We start from the raw sequence: 26,398 nt of genomic DNA, 5'->3' as shown, positions 1-26,398 counted from the left end.
CAGGTGTGAGTGGGCGGTCTTCCCCTGCAAGGTAGACCCACAACAGTAAGGATTAAGCGGGTTCAGATGAGCTTTAATCCCACGGGGTCACAAGAAGTGCGGAGGGCCAGGCTGCCCCTCCCCCAGGTCTGGCTGGCTTGTCCCCGGGTGACCCAGACCTTGGAGGCTCCACAGAGAGGCTCTTGCCATGCAGCGCTGTGGCCCTGGACCCCACCCGCCCTCTTCTCTCTCCTCCTCACCGAAGACCTTTCAGGGCTCGGCGTCCCGGCTCGCTCAGTTTCTTAGACCGAGGCCATCCGAGCCTCCGGCACAGCTCTAATCTCCCTTGTCCTAAATGTGGCTGGGTGGGAGCCCGGCGTCCAGAGAGGAAACAAGGGGAGGAGGGGCACGAACGGCACGAAGGGAGTCTAGCTTCCCGCGGGCAGCTTCTTACTTTCTGGGTCCACCAGATGCCTACAAGAAGAGGGGAGAGACAGCACAGTTCGGGGCCGTAGGGATGGGACGACTGCTGTGGGTGTGAGGTCCAGTCCTCTGGCTGAGCGGTGATGGTGTCATCCTTGCGGTGGTGACACCGTTGAGAGAGGGTGCGTGGCGGCCGGCTGGGAAGGGCCCCGCTAGCTGCCCGTTTTGTGCCGCAGCCGGCGGAGCGCTCCCTGGCAATCCCAGGTCAGTGGGGCAGGAGGCCGAGCGCGCAGCGCAGCCGGGGCGCGGGCTGGATCCGGTTTCCGGAAAGACGCTCTAGGGCCGGCGCCGGTGGGAGCTGCCTGGCCCTGATCGGCGCCACCTCTGGGCTGGTGTCCTCCCGCCCGTCGCCCTCCCCCGGCGGAGGAAGCCGCTCAGCCCGGCCTGTGGCACCCCCTGGCGGCAGATCCGAGCGGGAGCGGCAGCACGTGGGAGAGCCGGGCGCCGGGAGCAGCACAAGGTCGGCTACGCCCGCCGGGATGCGCCGGGATCTGGGTGCGGGAGGACCGGCGGTGCGGCGGGTACACGATGGCCGTCCAGGGCCCGGACCCCGGCCCAGGAGCCGCGCAGACCAAAGGAGCCCGCGGCGGTTCCTGCCCAGGCAGCTTCCGGCGACTGCAAACGAACGAGATGAGGGGCCCCGGGGTATTCACACACGCTTTTCTGCCGCCTTCCAACTGGTTTTATTTTGTTTTCATTTTTTATTGGCCGATGTGATGTGTTTAACTTTGTATGCTAACGCAGTTCCCTCTGGGGGCGGGGTACACGCACGCAATGTTGTTATGAAAGTGACTGGAAACCACCTGAATGTCCCTCAGTGGGGTGGGGCGGGGAGGGCCCCTGGGGAGGAACACTAACATTTGTCACAGAGAATGAAGTCCATCTGTCTGCTTTGGCCGGGGAAAATGTCCGGGGCAGGAAAATGAAAAGGCGACACGCAGGATATTGTGCACGGTGTAATCCATTTTTTAAATTCTATGTTTGATTATTTTTGTATGGGCAAAGGAAAAAATATGGAAGAACACACACATGGTTTCTTTCTTCTTGGAAGGGGGAGAAAGCCCACTTTAGACAATTCTGTATTGCTTTATGCGGTGACTAAGATACATAATTCATGCGGCTGAAATAAATGTATTTCAGAAGTTCTAAAATGTGACCCAAGAAAATTGGCCTCTGGAGTTCAGTAGTCGTGGGGCAGGATGTGCACAGCCTCGTCCACACTGGCACCCACCCCCAGAGAGGGACATGCAGACAAAGCCAGACCTCCGTAGCCTGGGGGGCTACAACGTTGGCAGGGATAGACCGTTCATGTTGCCAGAGTTCCTAAACTGGAGAAGGACTTGGAGACATTTCTCCGAGACAGAGGAGCAGGAGGTGGGGAGAAGAGTCAGCAGAGTCTGGCCAGAGTCTAGGAGGGAGGTGATGAGGACTGTAGTGGCATTACCAGCGGGGACCAAGAGGGCAGAATTGGGGGACATTTCCTCCTCCCAGAGCCTCCTATCAGGTGTCTCTGCTTCCATCAAAAATCATTTTAAAACTTAGATCATGTTACTCCTCTGCTCAAAACCCTACAGTGGCTCCCATTTTACTCAGGGAAGCCCAAGGCTCACAGGATCTGCCTTCCACCCCCTCAGATAGCCCCTGGCACCACCACTCCCGCTTCCTTGTGCTGGCTGTCCGTCTGCCCAGAACCCAGCTAGCTCATTCACCCCCTTCAAGTCTTTGCTCAAACTTTTAACTCCTCCGTAGTCCTGATCCCCCATTATTCGGCTCTATTTCTTCCCGTATCACTCACTTTGTAAAATACCATTTTACAGTTTGTTTGGTTTTGTCTCTCTCTCCTGACTTGTAACAAGCACCACAAGGGCAGGTGCTTTGCTGATGTCCTCAAGAGCACTGTCTGGCGTGCAGCAGGTGCTGGATAAATACTGTAGCTACTGGAAACAAGAACGGATGAAGGAACATTCATACCGGAGTTGACCAGAGCCTGTGCAAATGCTGGGCAGGCATCCGGAATAGGGCTCTGGAGAGAGGTTGCTGGAGACTCGTACCTGGAAGTCGTGGGCAGATGGGCTAAGTCTGTGGAGCATTAGGTGGACTGGCCCTGCCACAGGCCGCCTCCCCTGACTGTCCCCCCATGCCCTGACCACAGGGCTCCCTCGAAGGTAGGGTCACATGTTGGCCAGAGGACCCTGTCACCTCGGCCTCAGGCAGCCCGGAGCACAGGCACCGTGAAAAGATAGGCCGCAGGAAGGCCGTCCTTACGTTCCCCCCGCCTCCCCGGCACACAGTCACTTGAGGAAGCTGGTCCCAAGAGCACATTTAGGATCTTACCTGGTCTCAGTTTTGCGATCCAAGGGCTCAGTGAGAGTCTAGAGGAATTTCTGCTTTGTCACCCGTTAAGCTCCACGGAAGAATCATGGCCATAAAAAGCAATAGTGTTCCTGTATGAGTGCAACAACTACTTAGAAAATACAATGTGAAAGAGATCCCGTTCACAATAGGAACCAGATATAAAACTCTGGGAATAAATTTGATAAATATTGTGGGGGACCTATATGAAGAAAAGTAAAAATCCTCATTGAGAGCATACCTAAGATTTAAGTTGATATAGAGACACACCACATTCACAATCAGGAAGACCTATTACCATAACATGTTCAGTTCGCCTCTGTGTTACTTAGCCTCCAAGATGGTTCCCGATGATCCCCGCCACCTGGCAGCTGTGACCTGGCGTGGCCCCTCTCACGCATATCCGGGTTGGTCTGTGTGATCAATAAGATACGCCGGAAGTGATGATCTGTCACTTCTGAGATTAGGTTATAAAAGACTTTTCTGCTTCCCCCTCGGGTTCTCTCTCTCCCTCTCTCTCTTCCCCTCTCTCTCTCTCTTTCTCTCATCATTCACTCTGGGGAGACCATGTCATGAGACCCCCATGTCAAGGAACTGAAGCCTCCTGCCAACAGTTACATGAGTGCGGTTGGCACAGGACCTGGTCAGGGGAGACTGCGGCCCCAGCCAGCAGTTTCAGTGCAACCTCATGAGAGACCCTGAGCCAGAATCCCCCAGCCAAGCTGTTCCTAGATTCCTGACCCTCAGAAAGAGTGTGAGATGTATATGTGCTGTCATGCAGCAATGCATAACTAATACAATCTCAAAGAAGTCATCCGTTTAATACAATTTCGAGCCAAACCTGAAATTTAATTGGGACGTGGAGGAGAGACTCAATAAAATGATCCACAAGTTAACTGAAAGAATGAACGAACGAGAACAGCCTAGAAAATATTGTGGAATATTGAACTCCATACTGTCAGTATTCAGACTTCTAAAACAAACATTTCGGTTCTGACAAAAACAGGTAGATTGAAGTGAGAAAGTCCAGACAGTGATCCAAATACATATGTAATTATTTCGTATGTGATCAAAAGAAAGTTAATAATGGGGTGGGGGCTTCCCTGGTGGCGCAGTGGTTGAGAGTCCGCCTGCCGATGCAGGGGACACGGGTTCGTGCCCCGGTCTGGGAAGATCCCACATGCCATGGAGCGGCTGGGCCCGTGAGCCGTGGCTGCTGGGCCTGCGCGTCCAGAGCCTGTGCTCTGCAACGGGAGAGGCCACAGCAGTGAGAGGCCCGTGTACCGCAAAAATAATAATAATAATAATAATAATGGGGTGGGGGAGAATGGATATTTGTTCAATAAACAGAGTTGGGTTAATAGATCCTTGCCTATCACTTGTGATTCTACTATACAGCCATTGGAATTAATGTTGAGAATATCCGTTGGCATAAAAGTGTACTCATGATGTATTACTTGGGGGAAAGCGTGTGTAGGATAGTCCCAGTTTTACGTAACAGGAAAAAGAGTATTTTAACCCTCACTGCCTTCTAAGGAGAGTAAGCAGGTCCTATTAAAAGAAAAGGCCTGTGAACTTCTGCAAACCATGCTAGGTTTGGGTATGCACATTTGGGAGGCCAAGCTGGGGTGAACTGCGTTACTCCATGTAACACAGGACTGAAAATCAGGGTTCCTGAGCCCAGAGATGGCAGTGGAAGAAGCGAGGGGCACAGCCACACACCCGAGACTGTGGACCACCCTGCCCCAGGTCTTTATCAAAACGATTTAACTCACAAAACGCTTGCTGTGAGGTTTCTTGTTTAGAAAAGAAAAAAAGTGAACTTTATCCAATTCTGCCAGGACAGATGAGGGACATAAAGGGGACCATTAAGGGACACAGGAGTGGGAGGCACAGGGGCACGAGTGCCAGGAATTAGCAGAGTTCATGGGAGAGGGCTTGGGGCTTTCCCCACCATGGAATTGCTGGGATCGGAGTACCTGTGCAGGGTGAGGACACCAATGCTGACATTTGTAAACAAAAAGACAAGACCACAAACACACGAGTTTATGAGCTCAGCTTCAGAGCCCAGGATTGCAGCCAGCCAGGCCTGATTTCCTGGGCAGAGCTTCTCAAGTAATCAGGGTGCTGCACAGGGCTTTTGTCAGAGTCATCTGGCCAGGCTCACGGTAGGTAACAGTGGGAGTTGTTTCCTGCTCCTTCATATGGGACCTGGTTCCTCACTAACTTGGTGAGTCAGTATATTAGGCAGGGGTTGTGGGTGCCGGTAGCTAATTCTGTGTCCCCAGACTCCTGGTTTAAAGGAAAAAGTCCTGAGTCCCGCACAATCCCTGGGCCAGGGATTGATACACAAACGCTGGCAGAAGTCGGCTGATTTTCTGCTACGGTTCTAACTTGGGCTGCTGGCTCTTGCGTCTCCCCACAGGGGTGAGGGTCTGTGTGTAGTAGGGCAGATGGGCCAAGCTGAAGAGAGGCGGAGACACTGATGGAGAGAGGAAAACACTGGGCAGTGTGAAGTCTGTTCCAGCCCCCAAGGCCCCGCTCCTCTCTGTGACTGTCCCACCCTCCCTCCCTGTCATAGGAGTCCCCTTCTGCTTAACCTTGTCTGAGTTAAGGTCATTGCAACCGGTGTGTCCTGACCACCGCAGTGGCTTGGCTCGCCCTCCATTTGTCTTGCCAAGGATGCTGCGGAAGTGGACAGACAGGACGTGACACTAAGGACCTGGGCCAGACCCTCTCTCAGGGCCCCTCCTGCTGGCCCATTTCCCACAGGAGGTCCTCCTGGGCCCCGATCTCTCTCTGATTGCAGCCACCCCATCTCCTTGCTGCCCAGCACCCCTTCCATCGCCTCCCCCGGGAAGCCAGTGACACAGCAAAGAAAAGGAGGTTTCCAGAGACGGCCAGTCCTCTGCTCACAGGATGCTGAGTCCTTTGGCCTGCACACAGCTGGCGCAGTAGGCAGCTCCGGGTCCTCAGGTGGAGGGAGTATTGAGCCAGCCGCCCCCCTCTCCATCAGCTGGCCCTCTGATGCAGACAGATGACCTATACTCGCCTGCACCCCTGACCCAAAAACCTCTCCAAGAGCCCCAGTCCTGCTAATTAGAAAATACTCTACTCCATCCAAATTCCCCTGGAACCAGGCCACTCAGCACAAGTATAACAGATTGACTCAGTCTCAGCCCAGGACGGATTCTTATTAACTCAAAGGGCAGGAGGAAACTCTGAGGCTGCAGGCGGCAAACAGGCTTCAACGCTGGCAGCCCCACACACAGCCCTCCCCAGGTCCCCTGGCACCTACTAAAGACCACACAGTCGGCCAGCCCTGCCTGCTGCCCCTCTCAGCTGCAGAGTCACCTCCAGACCACAGGCCCAGCCCCAGCAGGCCCCAAGGCTGTCCTGCCCGGTAGAGAGAAGCAGTGCCCTTGCCCTGTAAGCAGCTGAGAACTCCAGTGAGCCCTGGGCCCCCCATCCCCAGGCCCTCCTCAGAAGAGCAACCAGAGATTACTGCTAATATTTCCTACACACCCACCATGAGGCAGCAGGCACTGTGCCAAGGGCTTTCTTCTCCTAGCTCACTTAATTCTCAGAACAAGATTATGAAGCAGGCAATTTTATTATCCCAAGGTCAATTTTTTTTTTTTTTTTTTTTTGCGGTACGCGGGCCTCTCACTGCTGTGGCCTCTCCCGTTGCGGAGCACAGGCTCCAGACGCGCAGGCCCAGCAGCCATGGCTCACGGGCCCAGCCGCTCCGCGGCATGTGGGATCTTCCTGGACCGGGGCACGAACCCGTGTCCCCTGCATCGGCAGGTGGACTCTCAACCACTGCGCCACCCTGCCAAGGTCAATTTTATTGTCAAGGTCAAACAGCTGCTAATGCTCCAAGTCTTACTGAGCCCTAACAGGTTCCTGCCCTCCCATCCTCCACTCCCACCCCGTGGACTCTTGTTCTGAGCTGGACAGTCCTTCTGGGGCCACGCAGCGGTGCCTTACCTCCCCAGTGGTCACACCTGGAGGGCACAGACAGGAGTTCATGTGCCGTCTGCCCCCTCATCTGCTCACAGACCACATCTCTAGCCCCGTGGGATCCCACACACCCATCCAGCTTGATGAGGTGCCCTCCTTCAGGCTGCTCTTGGGAGCGGTGAGAAGGCTGAGTGGAGGCTGTGAGATAGGCAAACAGCCCACCACGGGCTGGGCCCTCAGCTCCCTACAGAGGGGGATTCCAGTCCCAGTCTTCACTTCCCTAAGCTGTGGGCCTCGGGGCACAGACCACTGGTGCCCTCCGATACCTGGCCTCGCCTCTTCCTCCTGCACACACAGCGAGGCCCTTTCCAGCCCTGGTAGTTTGACATGGCTTCTGAGTCGTGGCCAATAGAACGTGAGCACAAGTGATGTGCAAGCCATCCAGGCCTCTTTCCTAAGATTCTCCCTCCCGGGACCTTCACCCTCTTCCCCAGCCACCAGCTGACTAGACTAGAGACTTCAAAGACCTATCCGAGGGTGGAGTCACAAAATGCAGGGAGTCTGGGTCTCTGAAAGACTGCGCAGAGTGTTTGCCAGCCCAGCCCCTCAGCCTTCCACCAGAGACTGTGATGTAAGCAAAAGACATTTATTTTTCAAAGCCATCAAAGTTTAGGGGACATTTGCTCTAATGGTTAGTCTATCCTGACTCTAACGCAATGGTCCTCTAACTTGAGCTTGCATTCAAATCATCAAAGGGCTGGTTCAAACAGAGACTGCTGAGCTCCCTTCCCGAGTTTTTGATTCCACGGGCCTGGAGTTGGACCACAGAATTTGCATGTTTCACAAGTTCCCAGGTGACAAGGTGGCTGCCGGTCCAGGGAGCCACACATTGAGAACCACTGCACTTTTAGCCAAGCTGTAGTGTAAGAATCACTATCCCCACTTTACAGAGGAAACAGTCCCAGGTTCCTGGCTCTTTCACTAGCACTGAGCTGCCTTCACACTGTACCACATCAGTGCATGTCCCCCACACACCTGCCCGCTTCTGTGCTCACTGATTGTGTCTTTTGAATTAGTATCCTCAGAGGGAGAGAGAACAGTCCTTGGAGCAGACATCCTGGGCTGTAAACCCAGCTCTGCCCCTCACCAGCTGTGTGGCACCAGGCAAGTCCCGTTTCCTCTCGTGTCAAAAATACCACCCCCCTGCCCAGCAGTGTTGCCCACAGTAGGTTTTTTATGAGGCTGTCTGACTGTCGCACTTCAGTAGCAGACACTTGGAACAGCAGGAACAAACGTGGGTCCTAGATGAGCCCATTCCAGCCTCAGCTGTATTGCTGCCTCCAAGGCCAGTGGCTGACAGCTATCCTGGCACAGCCTTGGGGTGGAGGAAGCGGGGATGGGGGTGTAGGAAAAAAAACCCACACACAATCGAAAACTTTAAATGCAACTTTGCGGGGTGTAAGAATTGTGTTGCCGGGAGGAAGGAGGGGAGTTCACCAGCTGGGGGCTGGGCCGCACACCCTAGTTTCTTAGAACATCATTACAGATTCATTTTTATATGAGAATCCTACAAAGACCCCCAGCCCCTGCAGCTTCCAAGAATGGTTTTGAGATCTGCAGAGAGGGGAGGTAAGCTCACTTCAAAATGCAGTTATTCGAATGCACGTGAAATGTTTAGCCTTTAGAAGAGGTGACTGACCGGATGTTCTGTTGACTGTGGAGGAGCTGATTTCATCCTCAGAGCCCAGGTGACACCCACACTCCTGGATTTGGCCCCTGGGTGGATGGTGGTCCCCTCAGCTGAGATGGGCGAGACGGGGAGGAGCCGGCTGGGTGTGGTTGGGATTTAGGGTTGGAGGAACAGAAGACAAGTTCAACGCGTCTGCAGGAGCGGACGGGGACATGGGGCTCTGAATAAAACCCACATGGTCTTAGACACAAAGATTTTCTCCTGGGGGCCTGGGCTAGCACAGCAGGGCTCCATGCACATGTCTTACTCACACACACACACACACACACACACACACACACACACACACACACACGCTTCCAGTCCTGCTGAGGCTGCCCTGCTTCGGGGATGCACACCCTCACTCGTCAGAGGTGGGAGATGCACAGACCAACTCCTAGACTCAGCGCCTCACTCTGAGGCCTCGGGTGGGTCCCAGCACTTCCCTGAGCCTCTGTTGTTCTTACCATGAGTGGGACCAGATGGGGTCTCCCCAGCCAAGACCCTCCCCCATCCTGTCCAAACATGTCATCTTGCTGGTTTCAGAGCATCTATTCCGGCCCTTTCTTCTTTCCCATCCAAGCTCCTCTAACCCCTGTTCTCCCCCAGATCATCCCCCCTGGAGCCCTTGAAGGCAGGCTGTGGCCCTCTGCTGGCTCCCTCGGGCGGTCTCTGCAGATGGCCTGGCCCCCTCGACAGGTGAGGACCACTCTGCTTCCTCTGGGGGCTCCAGGAACGACTTCTCAGGCTGTGTTGATTTCTGGCCGGATCCACACCCCAGGCAAGAAGAAACCCCTTCTGCCCCCTCCCCACCCCCATGACACAGAGAGCAAACAAACAGACCTTGAACTCCAGATGCCTGCTGAGCTCCCCACAGATCTAAGCCTTGCTCCTGAAAGGACGGGGAAGTGGGTCTTCTCATTTCAGTCTGGCTGGGAACTTGAGCTGTATTTCACGTAACCCAGGCAGCTAAGCCTGGTGGGGACTGGTAGTTACAGATAAAATTTCTTCAATAATTGCATTAGCAGTAATTTTGGGGGGTGCCTACTAAGTAATCTAGACCTATGTCAAAACGCTTTACCCACCTCATCCCATTTAATCCTTGAAACAACCCTGTGTTGGGGTGTTTTTATCCCAATTTTACAAAAAAAAAAGACTCAAAGAGGTTTAAGTAACTTGCTAAAGGCCACAAGGCTAGTGAGTAGTAGGTGCTGTGGAGTCGATAACACCTGCCAAGTTTACCAAGCTCTCATCTACACGAACTCATCCAATGGTTCCAGAAACTTTGTGGAATAAAGAAATAAAATGATCTCCACTTGACAGATGAAAAATGGAGGCACTAAGGGGTTTTGGGTTTGCGCGTGATTTTTGTTTGTTTTCGAGCCCCAGCTCAAACTCAGGCTCAGTGCTCTTCCCACTGCAGCGCAGGCCTTACTTAATCCTTAATCCAAAGCAGTCTGCCTGGTGCTACAGAGGAAAACAGATACACCGCAACCCCACCCGGTCTCCCTGGGAATGCAGCCCCACAGGGCCAAGACCCCCTCTTCTCCTTTCCCCACTTACCCTGGGTTCACTGTCTAGTTTTGCCTCGGGCACGTAGTTGCCTGTCTGGGGAAGTGGCCACGTGGGCAGGCGGAGCCCACCCGAGTGTGCTGCCCTTCTCCAGCAACCAGGCAGTGAGCCGTCTGGACCCCAAAGCCCCATCGCAGGCTTGTCTGCCGGGCTCTGCAGCTCCCTCCCTGGCAACCTCGGGGTGGCACTGGATCTCCAGTGCATGTCTTCATCGGTACGCAGGGATGCCACCCAAACCACTGCTCTCCCACATGACCAGCTATCTCCAAAGGCAAAGGCGGACTGCAGGGCCACCTTGCTGAGCCTCCCTATGGAAGCTGTGCTGTTGCAGGTCACAGGCTACTGGAGGAGACGTCACCGCCCCACTCCCAACTAACCCTCTTGGCCCAGAAACAGCCCGTACATCCCTGGTGCTCAGGCCGCCCTCACACACACCAGCCCCGAGTAGCCGCTCATTATGAAGCCAGCCCACCTCCCTGGAGAACTTGTTTAAAAACATGTTTTTCTTATTAAACCTTCTAGGAAGTAATTCTAAGAACAAAATACCGTGGGGTTCTCATAAGCCCTTGTAAGAGCAAAACACCCCGTAACTGAAACACAGGAGTTCATGGGGGTGGTTGGCAGCCTTCCCCATGTCCATCTCCTCCCATAGGAGCCTGGTTTCCCCACCACGTGGTTTCAGCGGGATGGACAAGCACAGGGGGCTGGGGCAGGGGGGGCTTCCCTCAATGGGACCACCATACTGTCCTCACCAGAGGCTCAAGGTGGTCCTTGGTGGGGTCTTGCCTCCCTCTGCCTTGGGTGATGGGAACACTGTGACAGGCAGAGCAGACAGGGGAAAGGAAACCGGATCCTCGGCATCACTGAGTCACTCGGATCAAACCCTTAAAGTCACCCCACCCCTGGACTTTCCAGGTTCAGGAGCCAAAAGCCTCCCTTCATTGTTTAGGCCAGTTTCAACTGGGTTTTCTGTTACCTGTGACTGTAAACATAATCCCCGTTCCAGAGCAAGGCTCATTCACTCATGGCAGTCCCGCAGTGGACTGTGAAAACACACTGTGGATGCGTATGCGGAAATATTTCTGAGATACACTGAGTAAAACTCATTGTAAAACACAATTCTCATTTGTGTGGAAAATTCTCATTTGAATATGCATGGACATTTCCTAGGAGGGTACTTAATAGTGGATGCCTCTGGAAAACAGGACACATACTTTTTACACTCTGTGCTTGGATACTGAAAAAAACAGATTAGTTTAAGAGCCCTTTGAGGTAATAAAATTACAGTCCAAGGGGATAATTTAGTTCGGTAGTTATTAAGCCACGGTTTTGAAGCCCCTGCTGATATACAAGATGCAGAGCATGGAAGAAAGCAGAGTGAAGAAATAACTCTTCCAGACCTTTACAAGGCACACAGACTTCCTCCTTTTACAAACCTGGAGTCTCTAAAATTGCTAAGTACACCAAAACAGCATCCATTTGAATGTAGCCTTAACTTTCTCTTTCCCAAAGTTATACTGCCATTGCCATTCTATAGTGCCCACATCAGGTTTTCCTGAGGTGTCCTGGAGACCCCAAAAGCATTTTGAGAATGAATCTACCTTTACTGTAGCCTTTGAGGAGGAAAAGCCAGGTCTTACTGAGTTTACAAGGAGCTAAAAAGGACCTAAAGTTGTATAATTCTCTGGATTTTTGGAGAGAGCACCCAGATGAAGGAGAAAGGAACTGCAGGAGGCCCAGTCTGCCCTGGAAGGCTGGGAGGCATCCTCTTGGATGACAGACAAGCACGTGGAAGCACCTGTACCAAGATTCAACCCTGGGGACAGGTTACCACAGTTTGGGGGCCCATATCCTACAAACCCTGTGGCCAGACACCTCACATGACCCTAGAGCTAGAAAGCGCCCACCCATGCAGGTCATACAGCCACCCCACTCACCGGGGACAGCTGAGGGCCCTGGACCACAAGGTGACAGGGCTGAGCTCCTGACACCTGAGCAGGAGGATGCCCTGGGTGCTGGGACCACGGCAACAGCCCCTCCCCTTTCTCTGTGCCTCTGCAGTCCACACTCTGAGCTTGCCGGCCGAGAAGCGATCAGGTGCTCTCTACTGCCAAGACTGAGTCCCTCCGTCCTCTGCTGGCCTCTCACCCCGCCTCCTCTTCTGGGGAGCTCTCCCCTGGGGTCCCTAAGATTGCAGTAGCCTACACTCACAGGCACGCCCGTTACTGCCCCAGTGGCAGCCCCCAAGTAGTATCTCCTGAAGAGAAAGCTATGCCCGATCCCTCACCGCCCAGCAGGCTTGCTGGGTGGACGGCAGCTCTGGCCATGCGAGGAAGTGAGCGTGCTGCTGCTCAGAGCCAGGGCCTCCAGCACAGGGTGGGGCTGAGCTCCTTGGGGATGACATCATGCTCCCCCAAAGGTCCCCCCAAACCAAACCAGGCACCCAAATCCAGGTATAGAGACAGGGATCCGCACTCTTCCTCCAGCTGCTTGTCAACGTGCCTCAAGAGCCCAGTAACTGGCTCATCCTCAGGACACCGATGCTTCTCAGGCGTGCCCTTGGTGCTGGTTTTGCTCAGCAGGCACCAAGCAGAGGTTCAGAATCAGGAGCTGGCAGGCACCCAACCTCCTATTTTAGTTGCAGGTGCAGGTTCAGGGGCAAGAGGCTCCCAGAGTTTCAACCCAGCTCTTCAAAATCCTTGATCAGCAACTTACCTCATGTTTTTAGCATAAAAATGGCTTCCCTAGGCTCTTCCGGTGACAATCGGTTTTGGTTTTTTTTTTTTACGGTACGCGGGCCTCTCACTGTTGTGGCCTCTCCCGTTGTGGAGCACAGGCTCCGGACGCGCAGGCTCAGCGGCCATGGCTCACGGGCCCAGCCGCTCCGCGGCACGTGGGATCTTCCCGGACCAAGGCACGAACCCGTGTCTCCCGCATCGGCAGGCGGACACTCAACCACTGCGCCACCAGGAAAGCCAGACAATCAGTTTTTAAGTGTTAGGTACTCTGTGTACTTCCTACGTTCCAGGAAGTTCTGGATCCATTAATTTTTATTGTTATTCATGTGGAGAAGACCAGCACAGTCTCATGCACCAGCACAGATGGCTTTCCTGCCCAGCTCACAGCCCTGCCTTGGGCACACGGGAGCCCCAGGAGACAGGTGAGCCCTGGCAGGTACAGCTGAAGGTGGGACAAGGATGGGCGGGAGAGACCTGAGAGCCCTGGCGGCAGCAGAGGACTTTGAGGATGGGGTGGTCCAGAGTGCCAGGTGCTGCAGAGGCCAAGAGAGGCATGGAGGCCGGTGATTGGGGTGTGTGGCTTTCAGTCAAGTGAGGAGAGTACTGGGTGGTGGTGGGAGGGGGACAGAGCCCGGACGAGCAGCCGCCTGGGAAGGAAAGCAGTGGTGGGGCGTGGGCCGGTAAGAGGGCGAGAGGGCCAAGGCAAGCTTTCTGGGATGGGGCGAGGACAGCAGGTGGGAAAGATAACAGTGCAGAAGCCCCAGGAGGAGGTGGGCAGGAGGGTCACAGGAAGGATGAGCAAAGACCCTGAAACTTCAAAGCGAGAGTGTATGGGGGGCCAGGAGGGGAAGTGCAGAGGCACAGGCTGGCCTCTATCTCAGTCTGAGAGGACAGGGAGTGGCTGGAGACTCAGGGTAGGCTGGGCAGGGAGTGACTGGGAGGGCTGCACTGCGGCTCCATGGAGGGAGCCCAGTGTGCTGGAGATGCCACGTGAGCATCCCTTATCCTGCACTTCTTTGCTATTCTCATCCAACTCAGAGTCAGATGAGATGGCTGAAAGTGGCCAGCAAGTTTCGTAAACTAATTGGAAAACAAACCCAAACTCTGAAAAAGTCACAGCTAGACTTCACCCTGAACTGGGCTGTGACCTGTGAAGACACTTGCAAGGGGTCCAGCCACCAGGTCCATGTGAATAGATGGGACAGCAGGAGCTGTTGGTGCCCACACGCCAGCGGTGAGGGCCTGGGGCCACCGACTCCCCCAGGGCAGCCTGGGTCAGATGTACCTGGCACTGCCACTAACCTCCTCCACAGATGGGCCAGCAGGTCTAAGACACACAGCTCATGCAGTGGCAGTGCCCAGATTCCAACCCAGTGTCCCCAAGCTCTTTTGCCTGGACCTTACTGCCTGGGGCTGTACAGTTATAACCTAAAATAACATTTCCTCCGGGCCTGTGGAGTCAAAGTTCTACCTTATGCTTCCAGCTGGGCATAACTAAGCCACAAGCCAGCTTGTTCCAGGTGTAACCTCCACACAAAGAATCACTGAAAGTGGCACACAGAATCGAAAAAAAAATCACCCGATGAAATTTATTTCAGATTGGGCCAACCACCTACCTTCCCGTCATGCCTACCCACACCCGATCCCACCGTTTCCCTCGGCAGCCGAGTTTACCACTGAGATGCTTAATGCCATCTTGATATGACCCAGAACAAAAACAATCACAACAACAGCATTAATATAAAGATATATTCCATAAAAGAGTTTGGCAGTCAAAGAAAAGCATCACACTTCCTAAAAACACAAGCATTCTTCCCCTAGTCTACAGAGAAAATTGTAAAAAAACAAAACAAAACCAACATCATCAACAAACACCCACCAGTATATACCACATTAGCATGTACGCTTCGGCAAGTATGTGAAGGTGGCACTCCATCCCTGAACGATGAGGACAGAACTGGTACGAGATCCAGAGAGGCGTTAGAGTGTAGACCAGCCAAAGATGCACAAACGCCCCAGCTACGCCTGGGGGGTTATTCAGTACATAAGACAGACTTCATTTCCAACAGCAAGCCCCCAATAGCCCTGACAGGAGAGGTGGACACGGTGACCACAGATATCCCCGTCAGGGGGTGGAAGGTCACCATGAAAGTGAGCAACGAAACGTCTGAGCCTCTACACAGCTGCAGGCTGGGGTCCGTGGCTTGGCCCAGGGGCCTGGCTATGGGGCTTCTCTTTCCAGGGAGAGGCTAATGCCAGGCCGGCCAGCCGGCCCTCAGCATGTGGCCTGGAGAGGAGCCCTGGCCAAAGGGGTCCAGCTGGCCATCTCTGGCTGGGGCTCCCCGGCCTTGCAGTGGGGGAGGGTCAGGATCACGATTCAAGTTCCGGGTAACAGTTTCAGTAGCACCAAGACCAGAAGACAGTGAGGCCAAGTTGGGAGGGGAGTGGGGGTATGCATGTGGGGGGTGCACAGACGACGGGGGAGCATGTATGTGCAGCTGGGTTACTAGGGGTGATATGGAGAAGCTGCTGGAGCTGGTTCGTGGGACACTCAAGGGAACTGAAAGGGACGGCGTCAGTCCCAGACGCCGCGTAAGGCTGTTGAGAGGAGAATGCCAGAGGAAATGAAGATGTGGTGTGAGAACATTCCTGCCCTATAAATAAGCTATTTACACACTTCAGGAAAAGGAGAGCTGACTCCGCAGGAGAGCCATGCCCACTGCCCCCTCGTGCCCTCAGGGCATAATGCTGTTGAGGCTGGAGACAGTTCCCGCCCTGGGCGCCGGGGGACGATGGACGAGGCACTCCCGTGGCACCAGCCCCCGCACTGGCTCAGGCTTACTTCACTTGACATGGCCGAGGATCCTGCCAGCACCCCGACCTGTGCAGACACTGCGAGCCCCCCTGGCACTCAGAGGGCCACAGAAGGTGTGGCTGCCCCCTAGGCCAGCACCAATGACATGAGCGGTGAGGAGGCCAGGGTGCAGCCACCAGAGCCGTCTGTCCCTCAGAGTCACCTCCCCCACTTAAAGACATACCCTCTGACTCCAGGCAGACCCCAGCGGGGCTGCTGGTCACAAGTCTGTGCAGGTGAGAGGGGGCCCCTGGGTCTCCAACACCAGCAAGCAGAAACAGAGATCATGTCACGTGGATGCTGAAGGCGGGGCGCTGGCTCGGGCTGGGTGCGTCCGTTTCTCTCCCTCTGGACGTGAAGTTGATGGCAGTGAAGGGCTTCGGCCTCCACGGCGTGGCTCAGCTCTGCTCGCCCACCTGTGGCTCCTCAGAAGTGGTGGCCTGCCTTCACTGCCTCAATGTCCGAGATCAGGGTCCTCGCCAGGAAAATGCCAAATATCTGACAACAAAGCCGGCAGAGGCAGCGGCCGTCAGCATCGGGGCCGAGGGGGAGGTGGGGCAGGGCACCCCGCACTTCCCATCACCTCCACACCCACCCGCAGAGGCTGAAGACAGAGCGCAGCAACTGGGCACGTGGCCAAACGAGACCAACCCACAGCTAAAACAAACGAGCCCGGGCTCTGCTTTGCTGCGTGAAAAACAGTGGGATCTTCCCTAAAGCCTAGAAGGGGCAAACAGCAGGCACCACAGAAGCAAAACGGACGTTCTGCCCTGCCTGCAACATGACCACGCACATCCCATATCACAGGCCGCGACTCGCTTTGTACCCGGGGTGAAACGGAAAATGACAGGGTCACCCTGACTGGTTCTGATTCCCCAAATACCAAATCTCGAATGTTTCCTGCAAACCTGGATTCCACCATAAAAACAAGACTGTCCCCGATTTGGGCCATGCTGGTGTCTGAAGCTACACCCCGACCTCAGTGACCAGGATAATCACGTGGGAAGGCTGATCTTTTCCTACCAGGAACAGACTAATGTGAACTTGGTGATCTGAGGAATTCTGCTCCCCTCACCCCCCACTTTCAATCCCTCTTGTGGCTGGTATCTGATGGGCCAGGCCTTCTGAAGTAAGAGATCCTTGCCTGCTTTGCAAGTAAATTTTTTTCTTTCTTTTTCCAGATGCTTCTGTCTCTCGGCCTTCCTTTGAGATCAGTCAACCACTGAGTGAAGGAGGAAAAAGGTGCGTGGATGGCTGGTGACCCCGAGTCCACCCCAGTCACCCTCTTCAAGGCAAGGTCAGAGCCGAACATTTTCTAAATGGTGGGTTTTCCACAGAGCAGCAGCCTCAGCTGCCTCCGAGGCTGCCTTGGGGGCTGCCGGCTTCTCCTCCCAGCCCTGGGCAACCCTGGAAAAACTCCTGGTTTTTCTGATTCACTGAATTCTTGACTTTCTCCCGCCAGTTCTTCTCCCGGGAGACACTAGGCAGCCTACTCACCCCGGGCCTCATGCGCCCTCGGCCACCAGCACCTTTCCCAGTGTGAAATCTGGCTCAAGGGAACAGGTGCGGCCACAAGGGGAGAGGAAGCCACGAAGGGCAGCGGGGGCAAACCTGCAGCAGTGAGATGGCGATGAAGACGCCGGCCACGATGTAGATGTTCCGTGGGAGCCACCCCTCCAGCGCCTGGATGCAGCCTTTCGTGAAGATGGACTCGTCCCATTTGCTCTTCAGCTGCAGGGAAACAGGACAGCGGCCTGAGCCCGAGACACGCAGGCCGTCCCCACCCTGGATCCCCAGAAGGCTCCCGCCGGGGGCAGAGCAAAGCTCGGCGGGGGTGGGGGGGAACGAGGGATCTGGGAGGCTGGTGCCGAGGACAGACGGACAGACAGAACTCTCCAGGAGAAACACGTCTATTTGCCTCGGTCTCTGCCCCTCCCCGGGCCGTTCGCATTTTATAACCTGTCTAAGCAAAGGCTCCCTGGCTGTGATCTTTAAGCCCTTTCTCTTAGGGCCTCCACCCATTTCAAGGTCAGCTTGTTCAACACACCTCCACAGCCCACGTCTGGAGAAAGGGGAGGGGGATGAGGGCTTGGGGAAGGAAAATGTGCCTTAAAGAGAGAAACTGGGGAAAGAGGGTTCAGCGTCTTCTGAGTCAGGAGAGGGAAGGGACAATGGCTTCTCAGAGTGTACCCCCGAGCCCAGGTGAGCCTGGCTCCAAGAAGCAGAGCCAGCAGGAACAGGCTGAAGTCGACCCTAGCGGAGGCTCAGTCAGCACACAGGGATGTGGCCTCGGCAGACACCGTGTCCTCACCCACCCCGAACACAGCAGTCAGCCCCGGCCCCCCTCCCCTATCAGCCTCACCCATGAAACACTGACGGAACATTCATTCGTTAGCAGTGTTAGGGGCTGAATTATGTCCCCCTAAAATTCCTATGTTGAAGTCTTAACCCCCCAAGACCTCAGAATGTGACTGTGTTTGGAGAGAGGCTGTTTAAAGAGGTAAATAAATTACAGTGAGGTCATTGGAGTTGGCCCTAACCCAATATGACTGGTGTCCTCGTGAGAAGAGATTAGGACACAGACAGACACAGAGGGAAGCCCATGTGAGGACACAGGGAAGAGGAGGCACCATCCAAGCCAAGGAGAGGGGCCTCAGAAGGGACCGACACTGCTGAGGCCTTGACCTCAGACTTCTAACCTCCAGAACTACGAGAAAATTAAATCTCTGTTATTCTAACCGCAGGGCCTGGGTACTTTTTTACAGCAGCCCTAGCAACTGATGCAAGTGGCGAGGAAATGGGTCACTGAAGAAGCTGATGTTGACATAGGCCCACCGCTAAGAAGCGGAGCTCACTGCAGAGGGAGTTGAGGTTTCCCAGCCTGGAGGGTCACATCCCTAGTGTCCACGGCCAAGAGCAGGGTGCCTGCAGTTTCCCCGAGATCCCTCTCCTTCAGAACAGCTGTCATTCACATCACCAGAGGCCACCAGAGCAAGGACTGGGGTGGGTCCTCGCCTCTTCACGTCCAAGCGCACACTCCGTACGGCCTGAGGAAGCCCTTAGAGGGCTGAGCCCTGCTCCTGCCCTGAGCCTATCTCCCTCCCTGTTAGCATTGCCTCCATAATGGCGGCTGGACCAAGCCATGTGCCTCCTGCAACTCCATCCTGAACCCCTACATAACAGACACCTCCTGGGACTCCAAGGGCCTCTTAAACATGTCGTCTTTGTTCCCCCAAACTTTCATCCATCTTCTTTCCACTAACGTAGCAACTGCTAGATTTTGTGACTGTGGTTCACAGAGCTCGATATCACACCCATTACTGTTCCTATGAATCTTGTCTTGCCAGCGGCTCAGGGAAGGCGTGTGCGTGGCCGTATGCTCCCGCTTGCCTGGTTCCCAGCTTAGGTGGCACCTCTGAGCTTAGTCTCCCCTGGCTTTCCCACTCCAATTTGCACTTGTGCTAAATCGGGAAGTTGGACCCTAGAGGATAAACCTGAAGAATTCAAAGTCATATGCATTGGAGCTCTCACCTGAGTCCTGACATCATAGCCACACTGTGTGTTCACAACTTTTTGCTGTAAGAAAAGCAGAAAGATTAGTCATTTTTGTGCTCCAGAATCCGGTGGTAGAAAGCTCTAGAAAAGTCACAACCAAACACCAGCAAACACCTGCACCAATTCCATTACAGCTCATGCCCTTCCATCATGCTGCCAACTAACCTTCCATGCTAAGACAAAGGTTGGCAAGTTTTTTGTGTGAAGGGCAAGATAGTAAATATTTCAAACCCACCTACGTAGCTACTATTCAACTCTGCTGTTGTAGCATGAACGCGGCCATTGACAACATGTAAATGAACAGGTATGGCTGTATTTCAATAAAACTTTATTTATGGACACTGAAGCTTGAATTTCATGATTTTCACGTGGCACAAAACATTATCCTTCTTTTGATTTATTTTCAACCACTTAAAACGGCTGAAACCATTCATGGCTCACAAGTCATCCAAAAACAGACAGCAGGCCAGATCTGGTGCAGGGGTTGTAGTCTGCCAATCCCTGAGCTAGAAGGGAAAAGCTACACTTGCTAAAGATTTCACAGTCATGGTGGAGATGTCAGACACCGCTGTGCAGCCTCTGCAGGCCTGAGCCCCTCCCGGGCTGGGGAACGCGCCTAGAGCCCCGTGGCCCAGCACCAGGCAGTGTGATGGTACTGACGGCCGTAGGGGCTCCCTTCTGCTCAGGCTAGGTTTGGGCAAACATTCAGTGCTCCTTCAAGGACACCCAAGGGAATTCCTTGACAGTCCATTGGTTAGGACTCGGCGCTTTCACTGCTGTGGCGCCAGTTTCAATCCCTGGTCAGGGAACTAAGATCCCGTAAGCCGTGCAGCGTGGCCAAAAAAACGGGGCGGGGCCACCGAAGAGCTCAGTTTCTGGAACCCAAGGATGTGGTCTGTGGCCTGGGGATGAAGACAGGCGAAGAAGAAAGAACAGTGAAAGAATTCTGCACCACCCCCAGATGGCGATGTATGCCACCGCCCAGGGCTTCGGAGGGCTGACTGAGTGTTTGTTTTCTCCAGAGAAAGGAGACCAGGGCTCATTATATTCACAGCATCTTGTCCAGGCACCGCTGAGTGAGAGCCCCTCACGGGAGGGGGACCACTGTTTTTTGCCTGCTTCACCCAGCACACCAGAGCCAGGGTGGGCCATGCAAAAACACTTATGGAATTTATAGGTATAGGATTTCAGAGCTGCAAGAGCCCTGAGGCGAGTGGAGGGGGAGCCGGGCACTCAATCCATCTGCAGAAGAGAAGAAGCCAGAGCCCTCAGGGAGGCAGGAACTGCTCCGCTCCAGAGGGACCGTCCATGTTCGGGCAGACTCACCGCGGGGTCGGGTACACAGCAGGAGAAGGGCACCCCACACTTCTCGCGGCTGTAGCTGGCGCCACTGCAGTTGAAGTAGACGTTGAGGTCCCAGTCTTCAGGGCCATATGCCCCACAGCACTGGTTCTGCAATCATAAAGCCGAGAACTGTCGGGGCTCTGAGCCAGGGCTGTCGTTGCCCCACGTAGGGTGTCTGTCTTAGGGACATGGGGTTCAGTGCACCTCTGTGTATCACACAGAGAAATCGAAGCCCACCCCACGGACCTCCCATCACTGAGAAGTGAGCGAGGTGACCCGAGTGGACCCTTAAGAAGGAAACTGTGTCCAGGTCCTGTCTGGGCCCAACACACCAGGCCGGCTCGGCAGTGCCCTTGGAGTCAGCTCCACTCCCTCCTCACCCTGGAACTTTCCCTTCCTCCCCAACTGACCCCCAACCCGGGAGAGCGGGCTTCTCGCTCTCCTTCTGATGTGGTCCTCTACTGCCCCCCGAGAGAACACCTCTTTGTGGGCAGTGTGCTTTCCTCCCCAGGAAAGGTCCAAGCTGACCCCAGTCACCTTTCGTGCCTCTTTACAGGAAACAGCTGCTGAAGTCTACTCCCAAGGAGAGTTATGACTGGGGTGAAAGGTAAGGCAATCAAAGCTCTGCCCTGACCCAGGGTCTCCACCCTCCCTTCCCAGAAGCCCCCGCTATCTGGTGAGGCAGCAAAGAAAAACCCCATTTGTCTAAAAAATCGTAAAACCAAACGCAGTGAAAGCAGCACTGTGACGTCAGCGGCGTCCCAATCCGAGAGCAGATGTCGTTTTCACCCTTGCCCTTACAGCTGTCACGGTTATGGCCGTAATCACAGGCCCACAACCAGGATTTTGGCTTCACTTTCGGTTCTAAGGTAAAAAGCCCGCCTCCCCTGCCCCTGTCCTCCGTGGTTCCAGGTGCTCTAACGACTACCTGATATTCTACCATGAGGAAGCTCCATCATTTACTGAATCTCTAGGGAAAGGTATCTTTTAAAAGGAGAGGAAGGCAGTGGAGAAAACTACAATGTCGTTGAGGCCAGTGCAGAGAGGAACCACCCTGGCATCCTTGACACCAGCAAGCCCAAGGTTATGTGGAAGTGAAGAGAGAATGGCAGCCTTGAATAGAAAAGGAAAAGGCACAGGGGGCAGTGATGTCAGGAGAGGGTGGGATGGGGACTTTCGCAGACGAACACGGAAGAGATCTAACAACAGAGGAAGGATCTAACGACACAGGAAGGATCTCTGATCACATAAATGGGTTTTGTGGGATCCTACAATACATGAAATAAGGAGTAAACAAGCTCTGGTTAATAAGGAGAACAGCTCATAGTTATTTTTAATGCTCTTCTATTTTCTCCTCAGAACAAAAGGGTTCCATATAAAAAGTTCCTGAGGAAGCTAGGTTTTCTGGCAGAGCACAGATCAAACAACAACCTTGCACAGGCTGGCACGGTGGGGAGCTGGTTTCTCCTGGGGCTGGGGGGGGGCGGGAGGGGTGGCAGGGATGGGGGACAGCAGTGGTCCCGGCCTCCAGGTACAGCCACACACAAGGGGGAGGAAGGCCTGACAGAGAAAAGGCCACAGCCTGGGACTGCTTAGACAAACCCCCGGGAACAGTGTCCAGGGAGGTCACATTCCTCTCCATCTGAAGAACCTTCCTCCAGGCAGCTCTGCCCTCCCAAACAGGAAGGGGAAAAGGTCCCGAGGAGGAAGGGGACAAGAATAGCCTCAGTCGGGGAGTCACGCGCCCAGCTCTACCCCTCAGCACACACAGCACCTAGGAGACTGCAGCCGCCTGCGTGGCCAGGGCTGGAGAGACCCGGGCCCTGCGGGGGTAGAGGGTAGGGTGGCCGTGGGTGTAGCTGGACTGCCTGCCCAAAGCAAATGGGGGAGGGCACCCTGAGAGCAAGCCTGGCCCGCCAGCAACCACAAGCAGACAAAGCTAACCTGACCAGAGTTGGGGGGGAGCACCTCCCCTGGCCTCCCGGCTGTGGGCAGAGCTGAGAAGGGAAGGCCCAGTGTTCCCTACCAGCCTGGGCCCCGAGCCATGCACACAGACTGAAGCCAGGAAAGCCAAGCTCTATCAGGGAGAAGGTGGTGCTTACAGCTTTCTGAAGGGAGTCGATGAGGTTCTGCAGGTCAATGTCATCCCGGTAGGATCTGATGTTGCTCTCGAAGAACTCCCGGAACCGGTCCCTCACCCAGTCCTGGAACAGGAAGGCCAGCACGGCTACGGCCAGCTCCAGGAAAAAGATGAGCACAATGGCACTGCAGAACTGCAGGGGGACAAGCACAGGAGCAGAAGTCACTACACCTCTGGCCTCCCAGCCAGACGCGCATCCTTGTCCGACCCAGAACCTCTGCCTGCTGCGAACAGCACGAGCTCGGCACCCAAGAGACTCACGTTGGAGTCTGGGGAAGCCCACGTTATTAGCTGGGTACTCTGGGCAACTCATCCTTACTCACACTGCTGCATTGTTGGTAAGAGTCAGATGAGTGAAAGTATGAGAAAGCTCCAAGACAATGTACCAACCACCTCCTATGAAGTAGCCCCCACTCCAAGGAAACTCCATCACGGGAATGAATGGCTATCCCACCCCACCAGGTATCAGCTCCTTCAGGGCAGAGACTGTGCTCCAGACACGCTATCTGACCACTCTCCTCGCACATACAACCAACCCAGTTGCTAGAAACTTGTTACTCCTACTTTAGGGATAAGGAAGCTGAGGTTCACTCAGGTTACATACTTTAGATACAGGACATCTGAGTTCCCTGGCAGGGCTCTTTACAACTCTGGAGTTGCTAACGTTATCAGTACCTACTCTGTATGTGTGTATATGATAGTCAACTGCATAAAAACCTCTGCAGAAGCACAGCTGTCCCTGGCCACAATAGTGGTGGAATTCTGTAAAGGCCACTGCAGTCACAGGTCCACACCCCCTCCCATCAAGGCGGGGCTCCAGCCTGTAGAGCTCAAGTTATCACAGCCGTTATCACTGGCCATACAGCACACTAAGCAGCTATGCAACAACCAACAATATCTCAAAATAAGACGTGCACGTGTACAAACATACACACATGAGGCCCTCCAGTGTACAAACATACACACACATAAGGCCCTCCAGAGTGAACTCTCCATTCATAGAGAAGCAAGGTAACCAAACATAATCTTTAACAGAAAAAAAGCCCACGTGTTTTGCTTTCTAAATGAAGCCCAGAAAAAAAAGGCTTGATCTAATAAATTCAACAAAAACTATAGTGCAAAAGACAATTATGTGTTTTCCCCACCAGGTGCTATTTAATTTTAGCTGAATGCATTTCAAAATGAATGTGTACCTAAGTATAAAACTAAACTCTTAGTAACTCGAAGTTCTGTCAGGAAATTAAGGATTCTGCATTGCACAGCCAACAGTTTCACACACCCTGGAGGAGGGAAAAGATTTCCTAACATTATTGACATCTTTTGATCTTAGCCAGGAAGGGCAAAGGTGAGTAGCAAACAAACAACTGGGACTTCTTAAGGGAGATGAAAGGCAAGGGAAGGGGAGGAGAGCAGGCCAGAGAGCAGCCGACTCTGCCCACTAGGAGATAAAATCCAGAGGGGCCCAACCTCTCCAGAGATGAGGGTCTGTTTCATCTGACTGTTCCCTGAAACCTTACCTTTCACTGGGCAGCAGGGCACCAAGGGCTGCCTCCTCCCCCCACTGCCAGATCCTGGGGGAGGCTCATAAGAGCTGCTACCCACCCCCCAGATAAGGGCTAGGCCTGCCCGGCAGAGCCCACACCCCTACCTCCCTATCTCCTCCCACCCGCGTGTCCAGGGCCACTCACAAAGTTGAGCAGGCAGATGTTCTCCCGCAGGGCCCCCACACAGCCAGCGAAACCCAGCGTGAACATCACCACGCCCACCATCAGCACCAGAACCACAGGGTCAATGCCATGCATCCGGGTCACTTTGGTGAGGTCGGACAGCACCCCCTGAAAGAGGCAGAGAAAGCAGGGTAACATCAGCTTCAAAGAGAGTCGAGGGTGCCCTGGGGGGCTGTGTCCGGACCTAAATGAGGACAGGGACCTGCCTTCCAAGCCTCAGTCTTGTCATTAAAAGCCACGGCATGGCACGGCCCCTCCCCACCTGCCCCCTTAGAGGCCCCTCTGCCCAGTAGATCTTTGCCTACGCCAGCCCCCAGCCACTCTCCTGTTCCTGGTCTCCATCTAGGCTGTGACCGCCTCCCAGGCAGACCCCACACTTCTTTTGTAGCCTGCAGGGTACTGACACCAGGCCTGGGGTGGAAGAGGCCCTGAGGGGCCCTCTGGTCCGTGGTCAAGGCACCCCAGGGCCCTGGCCTCTGGCCATCTGGTGATTGACTTTGCACTCGATTCGTGGAGCACCCCACTATCCTGAGATGAAAACAGCTTCAACATGAACACGCTTGTGAACAGCACACCCGCCAAGGACAGGCGAAGGCAGCGCCATCCACTAACTTTCTGTGATGATGCAGATGTTCTATATCTGCACTGTTCACAATGGTAGCCACTGGTCACATGTGCTATTGAGCACTTGAAATGTGGCCTGGTGGAACTAAAGAACTGAATTTTAATTTGTATTTCATTTTAATTAATTTAGATATAATTAGTCATATCTGGCTAATGGCAACTGAAATGGACAGAGCAGTTCTACAGGGTTCAAAGGAGGACGGAGAAAAGAGCAGCCGGACCAGGCACCCAGCTAGAATCAGGGAGCCAGGGTAGCCAGGCCTAGGCTCAGGGCTCCGTTGGCTGAGATGCTGCTGTTCCGGAGGTGGTCACACGGTGGCACTACGAGTCATGGTTTGCACCAGCTTCTCGGTCACTAGGGCAAAGTGACATTGCACTACAAGCTCTTAAAGGGGCCCAAACCCAAAGGCAGACCGTATCCAGTTCCTAAGGCCATGGCAAGAAAGCCCACAGACCTAAGCGGTCCTGTCTCCTCCTCCTGAAAGCAGAAGGAGATTCCACTGAAGGAACAGAGGGCCCTGGGCCTGAGACTCAAGAGGAAGCTTTAGCTCCCACTGTTTCCAGCCTGGTCTCTCTACTTCCCCAGCGCCCGCCTACCTGCAGAGCAAAATGTGGCACCAAAGCTCCACCCTGCCCACACCGGGTCAAGTCCCATCCTTGGAGTTCCAACTGCCCCTTGTCCTTCCGGACAGTAAGAGCCTGGTCTTCTCTCCTCCCCTCTCCTCTACAGGTTGGGCAAGGAGATTCAAAGGTGCCTACAGGGCACCCAGGGGGCACATCCCAGAGCCCTGCTCCCTGACTCAGGGGTCCTTCGCGTGGACAAGAACAAGAGCTTCAGGAATCAACACAACTGTGTTCAGGGTCCTGCTGGCTCCCAGAGGCACAGACAGGGTCCAATCCAGAAGGTAGCCCCAGGCCTGCCCTGGACACAGCTGTAGACATGCCCCAGGGTGACTCAGGGCTTCTGGTAACAGGAGAGAGGGCTCCCCACACTCACAGGGCTCAAAATCCCAACCAGCCCAACCTTGACCTCTAGCAGCGACCCTACCACGGGGAAACAGGGCCAGCAGCAGGACCCCAGGAGTTTTCATCATAGGTTCAGTAACTTCCAAGAGCTGGCTCTGTAAAGATTAATGACTACGAACCATTACCCTGCACAAGAGAGGCTCGCCAGGGAGGAGTTTGGAGGAAGGGACAAACAAACATGGCGGACTGATGCTCAGGGTCCTAGTGACAGTCACACCTACCTTTTCGCTCCACGCCCATAGTCCGACACCGAGGAAGACAACTCCAGCCAACTGAGCAGGCACAGGGGGAAGAGAGAGAGAGAAAGTGAGG

At 54.4% G+C, this 26,398-nt stretch overlaps 2 protein-coding genes across 6 annotated transcripts in view; both read right to left on the bottom strand.

Annotated features, from left to right (window-relative positions):
• The window catches only part of SH2D4B (SH2 domain containing 4B), an 89,594-nt gene extending 88,998 nt beyond the window's left edge, over positions 1-596 (bottom strand). Inside the window, exon 1 of the mRNA XM_029244572.1 lies at positions 240-596. The gene's annotated coding sequence lies outside the window, so the exon portion shown is untranslated. The remainder of the gene's footprint in view (positions 1-239) is intronic.
• A 13,515-nt stretch (positions 597-14,111) lies between these two features.
• Positions 14,112-26,398, bottom strand: part of TSPAN14 (tetraspanin 14) — a 55,751-nt gene continuing 43,464 nt past the window's right edge. For 4 of the 5 annotated variants that reach the window (XM_029245401.1, XM_029245402.1, XM_029245403.1 and 1 more), the window contains 8 exons: positions 26,308-26,358; positions 24,398-24,544; positions 22,672-22,842; positions 20,552-20,677; positions 19,202-19,246; positions 17,282-17,401; positions 16,815-16,892; positions 14,112-16,168 (listed from right to left, as the gene is read on the bottom strand). In XM_029245401.1, coding sequence (XP_029101234.1) covers positions 16,097-16,168; positions 16,815-16,892; positions 17,282-17,401; positions 19,202-19,246; positions 20,552-20,677; positions 22,672-22,842; positions 24,398-24,544; positions 26,308-26,358 — 810 coding nt within the window. In that variant the 3' untranslated portion in view covers positions 14,112-16,096. The remainder of the gene's footprint in view (positions 16,169-16,814; positions 16,893-17,281; positions 17,402-19,201; positions 19,247-20,551; positions 20,678-22,671; positions 22,843-24,397; positions 24,545-26,307; positions 26,359-26,398) is intronic. The other variant, XM_029245406.1, reaches the window with a different exon arrangement.

The sequence above is a fragment of the Monodon monoceros genome, unplaced genomic scaffold (genome assembly GCF_005190385.1).
Source record: "Monodon monoceros isolate NGI ecotype Baffin Bay Population unplaced genomic scaffold, NGI_Narwhal_1 Super_Scaffold_4, whole genome shotgun sequence".
NCBI lineage: Eukaryota > Metazoa > Chordata > Mammalia > Artiodactyla > Monodontidae > Monodon > Monodon monoceros.
This window is presented reverse-complemented; position numbering and strand designations above follow the sequence as displayed.